This window comes from Paroedura picta, chromosome 2 (assembly GCF_049243985.1).
Source record: "Paroedura picta isolate Pp20150507F chromosome 2, Ppicta_v3.0, whole genome shotgun sequence".
Lineage (NCBI taxonomy): Eukaryota > Metazoa > Chordata > Lepidosauria > Squamata > Gekkonidae > Paroedura > Paroedura picta.
In genome coordinates, this window is record NC_135370.1 from 132,889,851 (window position 1) to 132,906,826 (window position 16,976).

The 16,976-nt window shown below is 42.1% G+C and overlaps 2 protein-coding genes across 5 annotated transcripts in view; one reads left to right on the top strand and one right to left on the bottom strand.

Annotated features, from left to right (window-relative positions):
- Positions 1–16,976, bottom strand: part of DLL4 (delta like canonical Notch ligand 4) — a 184,872-nt gene that overhangs the window by 33,203 nt on the left and 134,693 nt on the right. The window lies entirely within an intron of this gene.
- Positions 1–16,976, top strand: part of INO80 (INO80 complex ATPase subunit) — a 70,008-nt gene that overhangs the window by 7,947 nt on the left and 45,085 nt on the right. For 3 of the 4 annotated variants that reach the window (XM_077322825.1, XM_077322822.1, XM_077322823.1), the window contains exons 3-17: positions 2,166–2,332; positions 2,795–2,862; positions 3,394–3,555; positions 4,178–4,298; positions 5,995–6,209; positions 7,130–7,183; positions 7,869–8,072; positions 9,717–9,912; positions 10,092–10,159; positions 10,944–11,153; positions 11,750–11,830; positions 12,321–12,416; positions 13,917–13,976; positions 14,831–14,973; positions 15,694–15,778. In XM_077322825.1, coding sequence (XP_077178940.1) covers positions 2,166–2,332; positions 2,795–2,862; positions 3,394–3,555; positions 4,178–4,298; positions 5,995–6,209; positions 7,130–7,183; positions 7,869–8,072; positions 9,717–9,912; positions 10,092–10,159; positions 10,944–11,153; positions 11,750–11,830; positions 12,321–12,416; positions 13,917–13,976; positions 14,831–14,973; positions 15,694–15,778 — 1,930 coding nt within the window. The remainder of the gene's footprint in view (positions 1–2,165; positions 2,333–2,794; positions 2,863–3,393; positions 3,556–4,177; positions 4,299–5,994; positions 6,210–7,129; positions 7,184–7,868; positions 8,073–9,716; positions 9,913–10,091; positions 10,160–10,943; positions 11,154–11,749; positions 11,831–12,320; positions 12,417–13,916; positions 13,977–14,830; positions 14,974–15,693; positions 15,779–16,976) is intronic. The other variant, XM_077322824.1, reaches the window with a different exon arrangement.

Genomic DNA, 16,976 nt, shown 5'->3' on the forward strand with positions numbered 1-16,976 from the left:
AGTATAGCAAACTGCTGCATTGCAATCATAGCATATGCATCTTTAATTTTTGCTATCTGAGAGGTAGAAAAAAATAAGTGTTGAAGGTAGCAAATCATCATCATAATTATAATAAAACATAAAGACGAAAAAAGGATACATCCAGACAACACACAATCTACCTGATTGGCCTTCAGGGTCATCATTTGCCCAATGAGGAACAATCAGGTAGGCTGTGCATCTTCCCTGACTGCCTCCGCCTCCTCCTAACACCCACAGGAAAATCTGGCATCTGTAAAGTCAGGCAGCTGAGGGGATGGGTGGGAGGGAGGGAGGGAGGGAGAGACTGGGCTTCAGCCCAGCCCTAGGGAGGCCAGTGCAGCCTCTAAGGCTTCCCACTTAGCTGAGATTCTGGGGCTGGGTGGCGGCAGCCCGGTAAATGGCCACTCACCAGCAGGGCACAGCCCACAGTGGCCTGGACAGGCCACTGCAAGGCCTGTGCAATTTTGGAAGGTCCAGGAATGGCCCATAATCACCCACCACAGCCCAAACAGCCCCCCATCCACCTCCTGCCTGAATGCCCTGCCACTATCTATATATGCCTCAGCACTGCCTGTCTGTTGGGGGGCAGGAAGGCCCCAAAATGCCACATGCTACCCCAGCTGGGGTGGCACCAGCATTCACAGCATGCACTGTGATGGCCCTCGGAGGCTCCGCAAATGCCCCATGGTGCCCCAACCAGGGTGGTGACAGCGTGCATGATTTTTGGGGCCGCCAAGGGCCGCCCCAGTGCACAGAAGCCCCCTGAAAGATCTGTGAATGCTGGCACTGCCCTGGTTGGAGTAGCACACAGCATTTTCGGAGCTTTTCAAGGGCCGCCCCTATGCATATGGGCCCTCGGAGAGGGCTCTGAATGCTAGTGCTTCCCTGGTCGGGTCAGCATGCTGCCTTTTCATGGCCTCCGAGGGCTTCTGTGCACAGTTCGGGAGCAGTGGTCTTGGAGTGCTGCTCCCGGTGCATTCCTGGGTGCACCAGGCTATTCCCCTAGTAAATTCTTTCATAACAAAAGAAAGTGTATTATTTGGACAGAAACTATCTTGTAAATTCATGATAGGCTGGCCTGCCAGTATATTTTGTACCACTAAAACACTGAACTCTTAGTATATTATTATTAAACCTCTCATAGTATATTGTTGTTGAAATTATTTACACTTGATCAAAAAAATCTTGAAAATATTTTATATGCCTGTAGTATAAGAGTATTTTTATCCTTGATGCTCCCCCAAATTTCCCAGATTTTCTATTGGAGATATTGAAAAAGTTCTCAGACTTTTGGAATGAGTGAAATGTTTTCCAAAACAAGATTTTCCTTACTTTAAAAACTGGAAATATTTAATATGGTGTTTTTTCCCCTCCTGTGGTCTCTTAAATTGCTCAGTTTTTTTCTATTGGTAAAACTGCGATACATTTTGAAAACAAAAAAAGTTGTAAGAGGCATTTTATTCATTCTAAAAGGGAAATTATTTCATTGGAGTTCTATTGAAAAAATTGGAAAAAAGTGTGAGGGGCAGGGAAATTTCAGGGCCCCATCTGTGTTAAGTTTGAAAGACAGTGAGAAACTTTTTCTTGAATATTATTCTTGATTTGTGCTCTTATTTCTTTAGCCAGTAAATTACCAGTAAAACAGGTAATTGGTCCACTCAGAGTTGGTGAGGACCATCCCTAACTGTTGCTAAGAAAAATGGGATCATGCAGTCTAATCTACAATAGTACAGAATGGAGCATAATAAATGGATCCATTACAAAGTTCCCATGAGGAATAGGATGTGGAAGATGTAGCACCTGTATTGAGGGAGAACTCTGAAGCCCTTGTTTAAGACCTTGGGGGTTGGAGGAGAATAGGATGAACAACTTGATTTAATCTTCTGCACAGAACATACCATGTTCCCCCCGGCTCTGCTTTTGGAGTCATGCTTGGGGAAGGGTGTGAGGAGCCAGCTCTCTTGCTTTGTAAATAGAATTATATAGGTAAACTAAAGGAATTCTAGTGAGGTTTAAAAAATAGACAAGGCTAAATTCAGCTCATTTCTGCATCTCAGTGTTTTGCATACTACTGATGCTAAATGAATATTTGTTTCGACAGACCTTTGTACTTCTGTTGTTTTCATATTTTTAATTTATCGTAGTGATGAAAGTGAAGATGGACTGGATGACAATCCTTTGCTGCCTCAGCCTGGGGGTCCCTTGATACAAGTTAAAGAAGAGCCTGCAAGTTCATTGCTTGGGGAGTCTTCGGGAGCAGGAAGTTCTGGAATGTTAAATACACATTCACTCAATGGAGTGTTGCAGTCTGGTCAGTGGGCTTCACAATGAACTTTGCTTTACATTGAATTGTAATAGTCTCCCAAGCTTTCCTTTAGCCACATATATGGACCTGGCAGCACTTTTTTCTTAATAGTTGTTTTAGAATCATTGTACTGGAAGGGGCCATACAGGCCATCTAGCTCAACCCCCTGCTCAATCCAGGATCAGCCTAAAGTATACATGATAAATATTTGTCCAGCCACTGCTTGAAGACTCCTAGTGAGGACCTACAGTTTAAGCTGCCCATATGAGGGAAGATATCAGGTTTTTTTAAATCAATGGATACACTTATGTTTGTATTAGTACTATCATGTCAGTTACTGCAAACATTTTTCATGTTAAAAGGGAATTCTCATATTGGGAAAGGTTGGGAGCCATGAGCTTAGAACATTTGAAAGCTGAATTGTTGTTTTCACAGTAAAATTTTACTCTTTGTACTCTCTTTTAATAGAGCCAAAAACAGAAAAAGGGAATCTCTATAATTTTTCCAAATTGAAAAAAAGTAGGAAATGGCTGAAGGTGAGTTTTTGTCATTATTATTGTGAAAGCTACATGTTTTTACTGTTTCTGTTGCTTTACTGCCTTGTGTATGTGCAGAAACATTAATGTTTTCAGAAAAGTATGGAAGATTCTAACAAAACCTACTACCATATCTTGGCTTGAGAGGGATGTGTTCATATTTCTACTCCATCATCTACAATCATCTCCATCTATGTGTAGTTCATTTGAAATTGCAGCGATCAGGTATAAATAAATTTATGTGATCTGATAAATGATTAAAAAACGGAAAGTGTCTCTTACAGAGAATTATTAGTAGATTCAGAGGCTTGTCATACAGCAGAGTATGTTGGGTGTTCTTCCAGACATTTCTACCTTTCAGGTGCACACGCAAGCTTATTGAGAGAAGATATTCATTGCCGTTTTTCAAATATAGGGAAAATGTGCTGTTTCCTCCTGTGTTTGTAGACTAGCAAATGCAGTTCATTGGTATTAATCTGACACTTATAACCACTGTTAATTTTTAATCAGAATTAATCTTGTTCTTGTCAGAGCATTCTCCTGAGTGACGACTCCAGTGATAGTGAGTCAGCAACAGATGAGGATGGAGAAGAAGGGGAGGAGCTTTCTCTTTCCAGGGAAGAACTTCACAACATGCTGCGACTGCACAAGTACAAGAAACTGCATCAGAATAAATACAGCAAAGACAAAGAGGTAAAGCATTCTAAGACATCAGCTGAGTATTGCATACTGCTCAGCCTTTATTTTGGATGAGTAATTTTGAGGGACTCTGTCTGCTAACGTATGTGGAATTGCTACACCATCCTTTTCAGTACAAAAGAGCAGACCTTCATACTGATATTCCTTTTTTAAAAATGGCATGACTATTTGGCCTCTTATTGTCTAGAAGAAAGGTGCCATGGATACTCTCTTCTCTGGGTTCTTTCATTTAAACCAGTTTCTAAATGTTGCAAATGAAATACAACAGTGGAGTAAGAAACTGGGGTATTATGATTTCCTTGCTTATTCTTTGGAATTACCTGCTGTTCCTTTGCCTCTCATTTTCCAGCAAGTTTATCCAAAGGTATATGATGGAGGCTTCTCCATTGTTATTTGTGGGATTTCGTGGCTCTTCTCCCCTGCCCACTTCTAGAGAGCTAGTTGTATCTCTATATTAGTTGTCTTAGAACCAAATTTTACTCAACAGATTCCTTTAACAACATTTATTTTGGCTGAACAAATTATTAGTATGGCATGGTCTGTGTTGCCCAAATTTGTGCGCCCAGTTTTATTCCTTAATTAGTAAGTTGCATCTTATTTTACTTGTTTGCTTCAGTTACAGCAGTACCAGTATTACAGTGCAGGTTTGCTCTCCACACATGATCCTTATTATGAGCAACAGCGTCATCTCATAGGGCCCAAGAAAAAGAAGTTCAAAGATGAAAAAAAATTAAAAGGTAAGGACTGCCATGAGTATTCTAGCCATGGGCTTCTTTCCTGCTATGCTCCCAATCAGGAATAGCAAAATGGCACTCAGTGATTGGTAATGTTTTCTCTTGTTTATTTATTTATTTATTTTATTTATTTATTTAGATTTATATACCGCCCTCCCCGAAGGCTCAGGGCGGTTTACATTTAAAACTAATCAACGATACATGAAACAGTCTTCGTTAAAACATACAGTAAATAATAACAGTGGTTGTAACCATATAACAGAATAATGTAACAGTATAACAGTATAATAAAATAATATAACGATGGAACGGTGCAATACCACAACAGGTCCAGAGCGCTCTGGTGGAGTTCTGGGAGGAAGGGGGGAGATGGGGGGAGGGGGGGGAGCGGGGGCCCTTCATTCGCTGTTGGTTGTGCCTGGTCTCAACCAAATGCCTGGCGGAGGAGCTCCTTTTTGCAGGCCCTGCGGAACTGTTTAAGCTCCGTCAGGGCCCTGATCTCCTCCGGGAGCTCATTCCACCAGGTGGGGGCCAGGACAGAGAATGCTCTGGCCCTGGTCGAGACCAGGCGGACTTCTTTAGGGCCAGGGACCATTAGCCGGTTGGTGGCGGTGGAGCGCAGAGCTCTTTTAGGGGCATAGGCAGGGAGGCGGTCCCTCAGGTACACTGGGCCCTGACCGTGAATGGCCTTGAAGGTAATTACCAGAACCTTTAGTCTGATCCGGAATTCAACTGGCAACCACTGCAGTTGGTGGAGAATGGGCCGGATGTGGGACCTCCATGGTGTTGCTGTGAGGATCCTGGCCGCTGCGTTTTGGACCAGCTGTAGTTTCCGGGTCAAGGCTAAGGGCAGGCCTGCGTAGAGCGAGTTACAGAAGTCCAGTCTAGAGGTGACCGTCGCATGGATCACTGTGGCTAGGTGTTCCGGGGCCAGGTAGGGCGCTAGTAGTTTGGCTTGGCGGAGATGGTAAAATGCCAGCCGCGCTACCTTTGTGATCTGGGCTTCCATTGTAAGGGAAGTATCCAGAATCACGCCTAGGTTCCTGGCGGAGTGAGCCGTAGAGAGCTGTACTCCATCCAGGGCAGGCAGGCACGCTTCCTCGCATGGGCCCTTCCTACCCAGCCACAGGACCTCCGTCTTTGAAGGATTGAGCATCAGACGACTCTGCTTCAGCCATCTCGTCACTGCTTCCAGGCAGCTGGCTAATGCTTCTGGGGGGGAGTCAGGGCGGCCATCCATCAGGAGGAAGAGCTGGGTGTCATCGGCATATTGATGACAACCCAGCCCAAACCTCCGTACCAGTTGTGCGAGAGGGCGCATAAAGATATTGAATAGGATAGGAGAGAGGACCGCTCCTTGTGGGACTCCACAAGTAAGTTGACGACGGTCTGATGTTTTGTCTTTTGTGTGATTTTTATTCATTTTTCTTGTGTAGTAATGTTCCAGGTGAATGATACATTGCACTACATGTATTACACCAGGTTGGGCTTAAGACAGGATTTAAGAAAAGGGGAAAAGCTTACAGCTGTTCCTGAACTGCTTAATTTGGGGCAAGTGTTATACACTGGTCATTTACAAAGTGACTGTAAACAGTTTTCAGATCCAGGTTCCTTACTGTTGAGGAAGAGAGAAATGTGTGAATTTTAATGGCAACAAACGGGAGGCAAGCTGATTGTGTGACTTTGTGTTCTTCTGCAGCCAAATTGAAAAAGGTGAAAAAAAAGAAAAGGCGGGATGAAGAACTCTCCTCTGAGGAATCTCCACGGCGTCATCACCATCAGACCAAAGTTTTTGCCAAGTTTTCCCATGATACTCCTCCACCAGGATCCAAGAAAAAGCATTTGTCCATTGAACAATTGAATGCTCGCAGGCGGAAAGTTTGGCTCAGCATTGCTAAAAAAGAGCTGCCAAAGGTGAACCTTGTCAGTAGGAAATTATGGGTTATGCTAAGAAAGTGAGTCAGCAAGCTCAGGAATCCGGAATGAAGTGAATGTTCTGTTGAGTACTTGCATTGTGTTAGTCTTGGTATATAGCATGTTTACTGACTTTAGTTCAAGGAAATAATCTTTCCTTAAGCCCGGAAAGGGGCTGTAAACAGACATGGGGTGGGGGGGGGAACAGAGAAATTTAAAAAACTGTCAATTCATAGCTCTTTTTCAATTATAATGTTATTAGTGTATTTATCATGAACCACATTGTGAGGTGTCTAGACCTACCGAGAGCCACCATTGGGCCCCACCTACAGGATTCCCTTTCAATTTCACATCATGCCATCCATACACACCCAATGCAAGCATTATATTGAAATATATACTCTGTGTCTTGCTGTTAGCACAAGTAGATTAATGTGTGGTATGCACAGAGCCACCTCTCCCATTTCATCACTTACTCATATCGCAACCTTCCTCCAAGGACCACAGAATAATATACGTCATCAAACCCTGTCCCCTGTATCTTCACAACAAGAGATTAAGCTAAAGGAAAGTGACCAGCCTAAGGCTACATTTACTCTTTTTGCTTCCTCAAGAAAGGGGATGCTAAATTTAAAGCCACCCACCAGCAGTAATTCTAGGGAAGATTAAGGCCCCTGGAATTTTGTTCCTTTAGTCCTCCTGTGTTGGTGGCCGTGGGGGCACATGATACAAAATACGCATTTAATAGGTAGTAACCATGATTTGATCGCTTGGTGCCAGTGAAATAATATAACAGCTGATGATAGAGTTATGAGGTATCTTGTGTGTAGCTGTTATAGTTGAACTTTATCTCTTTGAATACAGTAAAATTGCTTTTTTATGAATATAACCAACTCCAACATCAATTTTGTTTTGTTTAGGCCTACAAGCAAAAAGTGTCAGCCAGAAACCTGTTCCTAAGTAACAGCCGAAAGGTACTTTGTTTTCTTATAGGATTAAGATTTTAATGTTGTTAAAATTGTGCTAAATCTATTGTCCTGCCTTTGATAAGTGCCAATAACATTATTGCAATTATTGAAACATATTTATAGGCCACCCTCCACTCATCTCCGTATTTGCCCCACGCACACTGAACCAAATACTAGTGGACCAGCAGACTATGTATAAGTGCAATGAAGTGTTCAGTTTAAATTGGTTTTAATGGTATTGTAATGAATAGTTAAGTGTGGTTTTACAGTGATTTTACATGTCTTCTGATATTTGGGAAGGCTTTTTATGTATAGTCGAAGGGCTTCAAATGATAATTTGTTATTTATTTATTATTTGATTTTCACCCCACCATTCCCCGAAAGGGCTCAGAGCGGCTCAGCCCCTTTGTTAGTAGAGAGCATTGGTTCTATAACACAAAAATAAATTGACTTCTCATTTCTCTGGTATTTATTATAAAATCGATTTGTATTTTCTTTATAGTTATTATTTCAATTGCAAATAAAGTGATTTATCACATAAAAGATGCTGTGAAATTCAACAAGTGTAAATTTTGTTATTGCATGTCCACTGCAAACTGAGACACAAATATAGGTTTCTCCTGTGCAAGATATGCAAGACAATCATTGTCTCTGAATATCTGACACCACCCTTTCTCCCACCTTGGGTTAGCTGGCTCACCAGTGTATGAGAGAGGTTCGTCGAGCAGCTATCCAAGCCCAAAAGAACTGTAAGGAAACTCTGCCCCGGGCACGACGGCTTACCAAAGAGATGCTTCTTTACTGGAAGAAATATGAAAAAGTGGAGAAAGAACATCGCAAAAGAGCAGAGAAAGAGGCACTGGAGCAACGCAAGCTGGATGAGGAAATGAGAGAGGTAAAAAAATTCAGATGGCCATTTATCCATATTATGAACTCTAAAGACCCCTGACAATGGTCCATATCTGTAAACAGCGTTTGCTGTTTACATAAAAGGCTAAGCCCTTAGTGGGCAGAGAGTGGGCGGGGCCAGTCTGGGTGAGGGGCCAATCGGAAGGCGCAAAGCACCTTCTGATTGGCCCCTCACCAGGACAAACAGCAGTTCTAGCCATTCGGTTGAGGGCCCAATCAATTGGGTCCTCACCAGCACAAGCCAGAGCTATGCCCAGAAGCCACACCAACCGCCGTGAGTAGGCAGTCAGTCTGGCCACTGGGCTCGCTGCCGGGGAAGGGGGCCAGGGATGGCTGTTTGGTGGAGAGCCAGTTTGGTGTAGTGGTTAGGAGTGCGGACTTGTAATCTGGCATGCCAGGTTCGATTCTGCGCTCCCCCACATGCAACCAGCTGGGTGACCTTGGGCTCGCCACGGCACTGATAAAGCTGTTATGACCGGGCAGTGATATCAGGGCTCTCTCAGCCTCACCCACCCCACAGGGTGTCTGTTGTGGGGAGAGGAATGGGAAGGCGACTGTAAGCCGCTTTGAGCCTCCTTCGGGTAGGGAAAAGCGGCATATAAGAACCAACTCTTCTTCTTCTTCCCTGGGGCCTGCTGAGCACACTTGCCGCCTAGCAGAGGCCCCCGGGAAAGCCGCAGCATCTCTGGGGGCGGCCGGGGATGGCTTCCCCTGGGCTTGCAGAGGCGGTGGGCCTGCTCGGAGGGCCCAGGGGAAGCTGCGGATTTGGCGGTGGGGCTGGGAATGGGTTCCCTTGGGCCAACCGAGAAGGCCTGATGCCTTGCAGAGGCAGCAGCCGTGCTCGGAGGGCCCCGTGGCATCGGCGGGGAGGGGAGGCTGGGGACAGCGTCCCTGGGGCACGATGAGCACGCCCGCCGCCTCACTGAGGCGGCATGCGTGCTCGGAGGGCCCCAGAGAAGCCACAGCGCCTGTTGTGCTTGGCCGGCCTCGGCGGGGGGGGGGGGGGGGCCTTCAAAGCCCGTTCTTAGGAACGGGCGTTGAATCCAATGATAATTTGATTCACTTTAAGCTTTTTTCTTTATGATCCATTTGGCTTGAACCAAAAAGTACTATTATATCCTTCATATCAGCACTTCCTTTCATGGAATGTCATTAAAGTTTTAAGATAACATTACCTCTATATCTTGGCAGTACTAAAAAGTTTACCTAATCAACTGGATGTGTCTTGACTTGCACACTATAATTTAATGTGCTCCACTTTTAGAGCTTTCATTTTTGTTGATCTTGTAACACCGGTTTCCTCGGACTGAGAAATAAGAGCTGTCTATGCTCCACTGGATAATAGTTTTCACTGGTTGACAAATCAGCTACTAGAAAGAAACCTGCTAGTTTTTCTTTTTCCTGAAACAGTAGCTTTCGCTCTGAATTCTGTTTTATTTTTATTTTTTTTCAATGTGGCCAATGCAAAAATGTATTATGTAAAAATAGTTATTTTGTAAAATATTAGACAACCATCTTCTGTCATTGATATGAGAATATAATTATTTGTTTTTAATATATTGGCAGTTATAAAAGCTACATGTCGTGTTCAAATTGTCTACATAATTATTTTCTTGCAAATGACTTTTAGGCTAAGAGACAGCAGAGGAAACTTAATTTCCTGATTACACAAACTGAACTTTATGCCCACTTCATGAGCCGCAAACGAGATATGGGACATGATGGAATCCAGGAGGAAATCTTAAGGAAACTTGAAGACAGTTCTATCCAAAGGCAAATTGATATTGGTGGAGGTGTTGTGGTCAACATCACACAGGAGGATTATGGTAAGGATAGAAAATGAATTCTAGCAGGAGTTACAGGAATCTCGGAAAAAGCTACTGTACTGCAGGCTAGTGCAGGTCTGTGGACTTCTCTGATATTTGTGAATATTTTTTCAGTAAAATCTTGGGATTAATCCATGTGGTTGTGTTTCAGTTTTTTATTTTTAATTTAATATTTCCAGATAGTAACTACTACAAGGTTCAGGCTCTGAAGAATGCAGAAGATGCTTACCGGATTCATCAGGCCCAGGTATTAGATGGGATGCGTAATCTTTCTTGCAGCTTGCCAGTTTTATACTGTGTCTAAATTTATGTTTGGCTATTTATTTAAAGAGCCTCTTGTGGCGCAGAGTGGTAAGGCAGCAGTCATGCAGTCTGAAAGCTCTGCCCATGAGGCTGGGAGTTCAATCCCAGCAGCTGGCTCAAGGTTGACTCAGCCTTCCATCCTTCTGAGGTCGGTAAAATGAGGACCCAGTTTGCTGGGGAGTAAACGGTAATGACTGGGGAAGGCACTGGCAAACCACCCCGTATTGAGTCTGCCATGAAAACGCTGGAGGGCGTCACCCCAAGGGTCAGACATGACCTGGTGCTTTCACAGGGGATACTTTTACTTTTACCTATATTTATTTATAATCTGGCTTTCTCCCTGTGGGGACTTAAACTGTCTTACAGCCTTCCATTTTATTCTGACAACAACCCTGTGAGATTAGGCTGTGTGTGACTGGCCCAAGGTCAATCAGCATGCTTCCATGAGAGAGTTGGCATTTGGCCTTAGGACCCAAGAATCCTAAGTCAGATGCTCTAATCATTACATTGCATGGCTAGAGTTACACTGAAAGTCCAGAGGGAAGAAGGCTGGATACTCATTATTAATTAGAGAAGCAGAAATCCTGTCCAGATGAAGTTTTTAAATTGGGGCTCTTACAACCTGTTTCTCTATGTATTTGCTGAGAAGTCATTCCTAATGGACCTGATTCCCAAATAGCAGTGTTTAGGATTGTAGTCATAATAATTTTTCTTCTCCCCTTGTTCAGACCAGGTCATTTGATGAAGATGCTAAAGAGAGCCGGGCAGCAGCTCTTCGGGCTGCCAACAAATCTGGCACTGGGTTTGGAGAAAGCTACAGCCTTGCAAATCCATCTATCCGAGCTGGAGAGGACATTCCACAGCCTACCATTTTTAATGGTAAACTGAAAGGTTACCAGCTGAAAGGCATGAACTGGCTGGCCAACCTTTATGAGCAGGTATGAACATTTATTGAAGATTTTGAACGTAAGAAGCTGCAAGTCAGGGTACTGATATGGTAAACTCAGCATTGTCTACTCTGGCAGCAGCTCCCCTGGGTCTGAGGCATAGAAAGATCCGTGGGCATCCCATTCCCCCCCCCCTCCAAATTCTCAGGGACAGGTTCCTTCTTGGTATGGCTTCAGTGAATTACACGAGGATAATTGGTTATAATTAGAAAATTCTTTATAAGAAGTGCAATGACTTTTTTCATGGCATACATACATGGCTGTCTTTCAAGGTGTAAGAGCAGTAGTATTTAACTCTCAAGTTGCATTTGTGGCTGTTCTAGAGAATGTGGTTGGCTTCAACAATTCCACTGATTTTCATTTTAAGCTTTACACAAATATATTGTAAGCTGGTTGTCACCTACAGATGTGTCTTCAGAACATTAAGTCTATAAATGTACAGATATGTGCTCTGGGAAATTCTCCTTTTGGCCAGAATTGTTATGAATAGGAATGGTTGTAAATTAATGTTACCATTTGCTTATATGCCAGCAACAAAAGTACAGCTGTAAGCATATATGTGGGAATGATTAGTTACTTTCTTGCAGGGCATCAATGGAATCCTGGCAGATGAAATGGGCCTGGGCAAAACTGTGCAGAGTATTGCCTTGCTAGCACATCTAGCGGAGGTAAGTGGATTCTTTGCCTCCTCTGATTAAGCAAGTCCTGAGGGTTTAATTGGGCCTTAGTCGGTCTTCAAAGTCACACTATGTTGTCGGGATTTACACAACTCCACATTTTCTAAGCTTCCTAGTATCTGATCTTGATCCTTATTTCTCGCTCTTCTTGCCATGGCTCATAGCAACTGAATACTCTTTTTCCTCCTCCTCCCACACACTCACATAGAGTTAAGACCATTTATTTTCATTTCCATTAGAGCTTGCTTTGTGAAGAAATGTATAAATTTGAGATGATGTTAAACATTTTAAATATCTGCAGAATCTAGCTACTTCAAAGTTTTGTTACAATCAGTTGTTGTTGTTGTTAGGTGCGAAGTCGTGTCCGACCCATCGCGACCCCATGGACAATGATCCTCCATTACAATCAGTATCTTTCATTAATGAGACTTTCATTTTAGTTTGTACAAGAAGTTGCTTTACAATTACAACTGTCTTGCAGAGAGAAAACATCTGGGGACCCTTTCTAATTATTTCACCGGCTTCCACGCTGAATAATTGGCATCAGGAGTTTGCCAGATTTGTTCCTCGATTTAAGGTAACAAGTCTATTCAAGGGATAATTCCAGAAAAATTAATTGCTTCCATTTGTTGTGACAGACAATTTTCCCCACTTGAAAATTGGAAGAATCTGGGTTGCCAGACTGTATGGCATTGTTCCTTGTCGTGTCATTCCAGCAGTTTTTGCTGTGCCCTGTATTGGTTACTTAATTACCTATCCCTAATTAGGCAGTGATTAATTTCTGGGAATCACAGTTCCTTCCCCAGTACATTTTCCTCTGTATTTAATGATGTCTCTTCTCCACACTTTACATATCTAGTTTAGGTCCAGCCTGTTTGCCACATGAAATGTGAAACAGCTTTCATTGCAAATCAAAAGCCCATGAAACTCAAGTTGTGCAGATACAGAGTGGCAGTATTCCATGAACTATGTTAAATATCACCAGCAGATGGCAGTATACTATGAACTATGTTAAATTTAAGAGGAAGTTTCTGCTATGAAATACCGTGCTTCACTTTTCTTTAACCAGAGAACACAGGGGCTCAAAGGGCCTCCAGGCAATAATTCTATTACTGCAGCAGAATGGTGAAGTCTGTTGCAAGTTTTAAGAAGTCTAAAATGAAATGTGCAAAGCAGCAGAATTCTGTACCAGCTGAGAGTTTCCAAGTCCTCTCAAGGGCCCCATATAAAGTAAGCCTGCACAATAAGTGCAGCTAGTAAAAGGTATTGTTACTCACTGCCATTTCTATAGGAGCAGAGCAGGTTGCAACTTTGAATTTGTTTTTCCTTCAGCGAGTATCATCTAAAGTAGGCATCACGCCCTCAGAAATGTTGGGACTGACCACTAGCTTCATCTCTGTTTTATTTAGTTAGTTTGTTTATTGTTATCAGATCCTGGCTTCCTGAAGGCACAGGTCTAGTTCCAAGAGCATCACTGCTAGATACTTCAGTGAAGCAACATTTTACTAGTGTCATGAGCACCCAACTATGGAGGTCTGAATGATCTTAATGTGGAGTATAGATAATAAGCAGCAATTGACACCACAGTTCATTTTCCCTGATGCTGCTAGTCATTTTATTGTTTACATTCTGAATGCAGTCAGAAATTATTTAAACTATTGGAGGTCATGGTATAAGCAGGGGAAATGAGTGACAACTAGAATTTAGGTACAGCATCTTCTTTAATTTCCTTTGGGATTATGTTAATTACAAATATAGGAGGTATAATTTAAGTGAACAATTTTAACCAGTCTTCATAAATTTAAATCCTTTGTATCATTATGATTCTTATCTTTGTCCTCAGTGTTTATTGTCTGATTTTATCAAACTCTTACTCTATAAACAAGCTCTTGGGTCCTGTGCTTTCATAAATATGTTTGTATTTTTCTTTCAAGTTAGGACTACTATTTTGGTTCCTTAAGTTTGTCAGTTATAATTATTTTTGGGTCTTTTGTTAAATGGAGAAATATGAAATATCTTAATTCTTGTTCAATTGTTAGGAAGTATTTATTTGTAATTATTTTTGTATTTTTTCTAGGTGCTACCTTACTGGGGAAATCCCCATGAGCGGAAAGTAATCAGGAAATTCTGGAGTCAGGTACTATCACACACATTTTTGGATTATTTTTTAAATTGTAGTCCTCACTCTTTAAAAACAGGTTTTTAAAAAGATAGATGAGGAATGCAGCCCTTTATCCTTCTCTGTCTTTTCTTAATATCTGTTCCTTTTGTAGTGTCCACTTCTGCACTTCTGGCCAGGGTCTGCCAGTTTTGCATCTCCCAGGTTCTCTTACACCCCAGTTCTTGGCCACCTGTCCCCATTGTATTTCCTAGTACAACTTGCCTGCTTCTCCCAGTCCTCAGAAGAAGTTCTTCCTGGTCTCAGCATTACCCTTTGTATATCCCATGAATCTCTGGGGAATTTCTTCTAGCATTTGAGCATGCCTCAATGGGAAGAGATTGCTGCAATTCTGGCATCGACTCTTGAATGTGATACCTCGTGGCAGTCTTCATAAAACTTTGACAGTAGTTGGGAGAGTTCTTTCTGACTGGTAGAATCACGTCTTGTAGCATAATCAGTGTGACACTGGGCTCCATCCCCAGTCAGGAAGTTAAATGTCTGTTAATGGGTTTGTCTGCTATGGCGGAAAGCATTTCACCCCCTTCCCTTAAATCTTGAATGAAGGCCATATCATTTGTCTTCTATGCTTATTTTTTAAATTTATGTATAAAAGCATGAACCTTTAAAAGTGGGAGATAAGAATCTGAAACAATATAGGCAGATGTTTCCATGTGAGAAAATTGTTACTCACAAATAGCATATTAAAAATGCCCTTTTACTGTAATTTGGGAGATGTGAGAATTCCTGAGCATAGATATATGATCTTCATACCAGTGATGAGTAAATTTCTGCTTATTTAATTCAAATATCAACTTGTTTCTTGGTTACAGAAGACTTTGTATACTCAGGATGCTCCTTTCCATGTGGTGATCACCAGTTATCAGCTTGTAGTCCAAGATGTAAAGTATTTTCAGCGGGTTAAGTGGCAATATATGGTGCTGGATGAAGCACAGGCGCTCAAGAGTAGCTCCAGGTAACTGTGCAGAACAAAAAAGAACAGAAAAAAAATATTTTGGCTGGTAATAGGGAGGAAAATAGGGTGGGTTAGGCATATGGAATGTTAATGTAGAAGAAAGGGATACTTTTCCACTAACTTGCTGAATGCTTTTGATCTCTGCATGAGTTCTGTAGAGGTGAATTGTGATACTCAAGGATTTTCCCTTCCATCTCTTCTCAAGACCCCATGACTTCTAAGTTGGATGTGAATACACTGTTGTGATGTCTTAAGATGGGTATAAGGTGCTCATATTTTACTCCCAAAGGAATAAATGACCAGTATGTAACTGGAAACCTTCACTTTTACTCTATGAATGCAACTGCCCCCACGACTGTCTCTTCCTTTTAAAAAAAAATTGTGAATGCCTTTTTAAAAAGAGGTGGGGAATATGCTTTACATGAACAGGAGCTGCTTCCATTTCAAGTATCTGCTCATATCTACCACATATATAATGTCTCTACTTCAGTGGTATCTGGGTGATATCACTTAGATTGATAATCCCACTGTTTATGCTACATCATATATCTAGAGCTGCTGTAAAAAAAGAGATGGAGTGGAGAAAAACACATCCAATCTTTGCCTTCTGAGAAGAGATTTCATTAACACACTTTTACAAGTATCAGCAGAATGGATTTCATCTGTTGACACCTTTTATTATTGCTCATTTTAAAGGTTTAAAACACATTTGTTTTTCAGTGTGCGTTGGAAAATTTTACTTCAGTTCCAGTGCCGAAATCGATTATTGCTGACTGGGACACCAATCCAAAACACCATGGCTGAGGTATGGGTTTTCTTTTTTGTTTTGTTTTGTTGGCACCACCATTGACCTTACACTATTCAGTATTGGTATAGGAAGAAGGTTGAATTAAATAACCATTCTGGTCAGTATCCAAAGAATCAGGGTGAAGAATCTTGCATACTGTTAAAGCTTCATTTGTTGTTTGGACTGTTCCACTAGTAAAGTTCAGTTTAAAAAATAGCGTATCTCTTTGTTAGAGGTAGCACCTGCATCAGAAGCAACAAGCAAAGCTCTGGTTAGGCAACGTGTGCTTCTTAGGTGTTCCTGGCCACACTGTGTGACTTTGTGTGTAACAATGAGTAATAGCCTGTGAGCCAGTGAAGGTGGCAAAGATAGCAAAGCATTCACTTCCAGCTATTGGAGGAAGAAGAAGAGTTGTTCTGTGAGAGCAGCTCTAAGAGGACTGTGGCTAGACCAAAGTCACCCAGTTGGCTTCATGTAGAGGAGCAGGGAATCAAACCCAGCTCACCAGATTAGAAGCTGCCACTCTTAATCGGCACACCAAGCTGGCTCTGGGTCTTGTTGTATGTGAATGGCCATGGGCTCCTTTCCCAGCATGGACACTTGCTAGTCTCATGCATGTGTATATGGAATTGATTCACACAATCTGGCGCTACTACCCCCCCCCCCAAAAAAAAAGAAAAGGTTGCTTATCTGTGAATGTTCATTTAACTTTTTTATCATTGAGAAAGCCCTGAAACAGTCTTCCGGCTTCAAGAATCCCTAGAAGTTGTACAATCATGCTGAATCTGGTTGGGAAGCATAGCTCGTCGGCCCTTTCAGAAGTGTGAGGGTGGATCGACATGACCATATACGGTCATTCCACCTGAGAAATGTTTAACAAATTTTTAAAAAATTTTAAAAACTAATTTGGGATACCCTTCCAGGGCCACCAGGAAACCCCAGGTTCACCCCTGATTGAGAAAGTGATCTATGGAGCATTGCATTCCCATCTACCTTCCTATTTGAGCCCACTGCTTTATTGCTTTATTGGGCTTTATTTATTTATTTATTTATTGATATTTTGGCTTATATACCACCGTTCTCAAAGACTCATGGCGGTTTACAATAAAAGAATAAATATAAAAAATAAAATCACCCAGCCCACAATTCCCCAGTGCATTAAAAGATGTCAGTTCTATGGAGTAGTATCCTATATCTTTTCCCGTGCCCAGCAGCA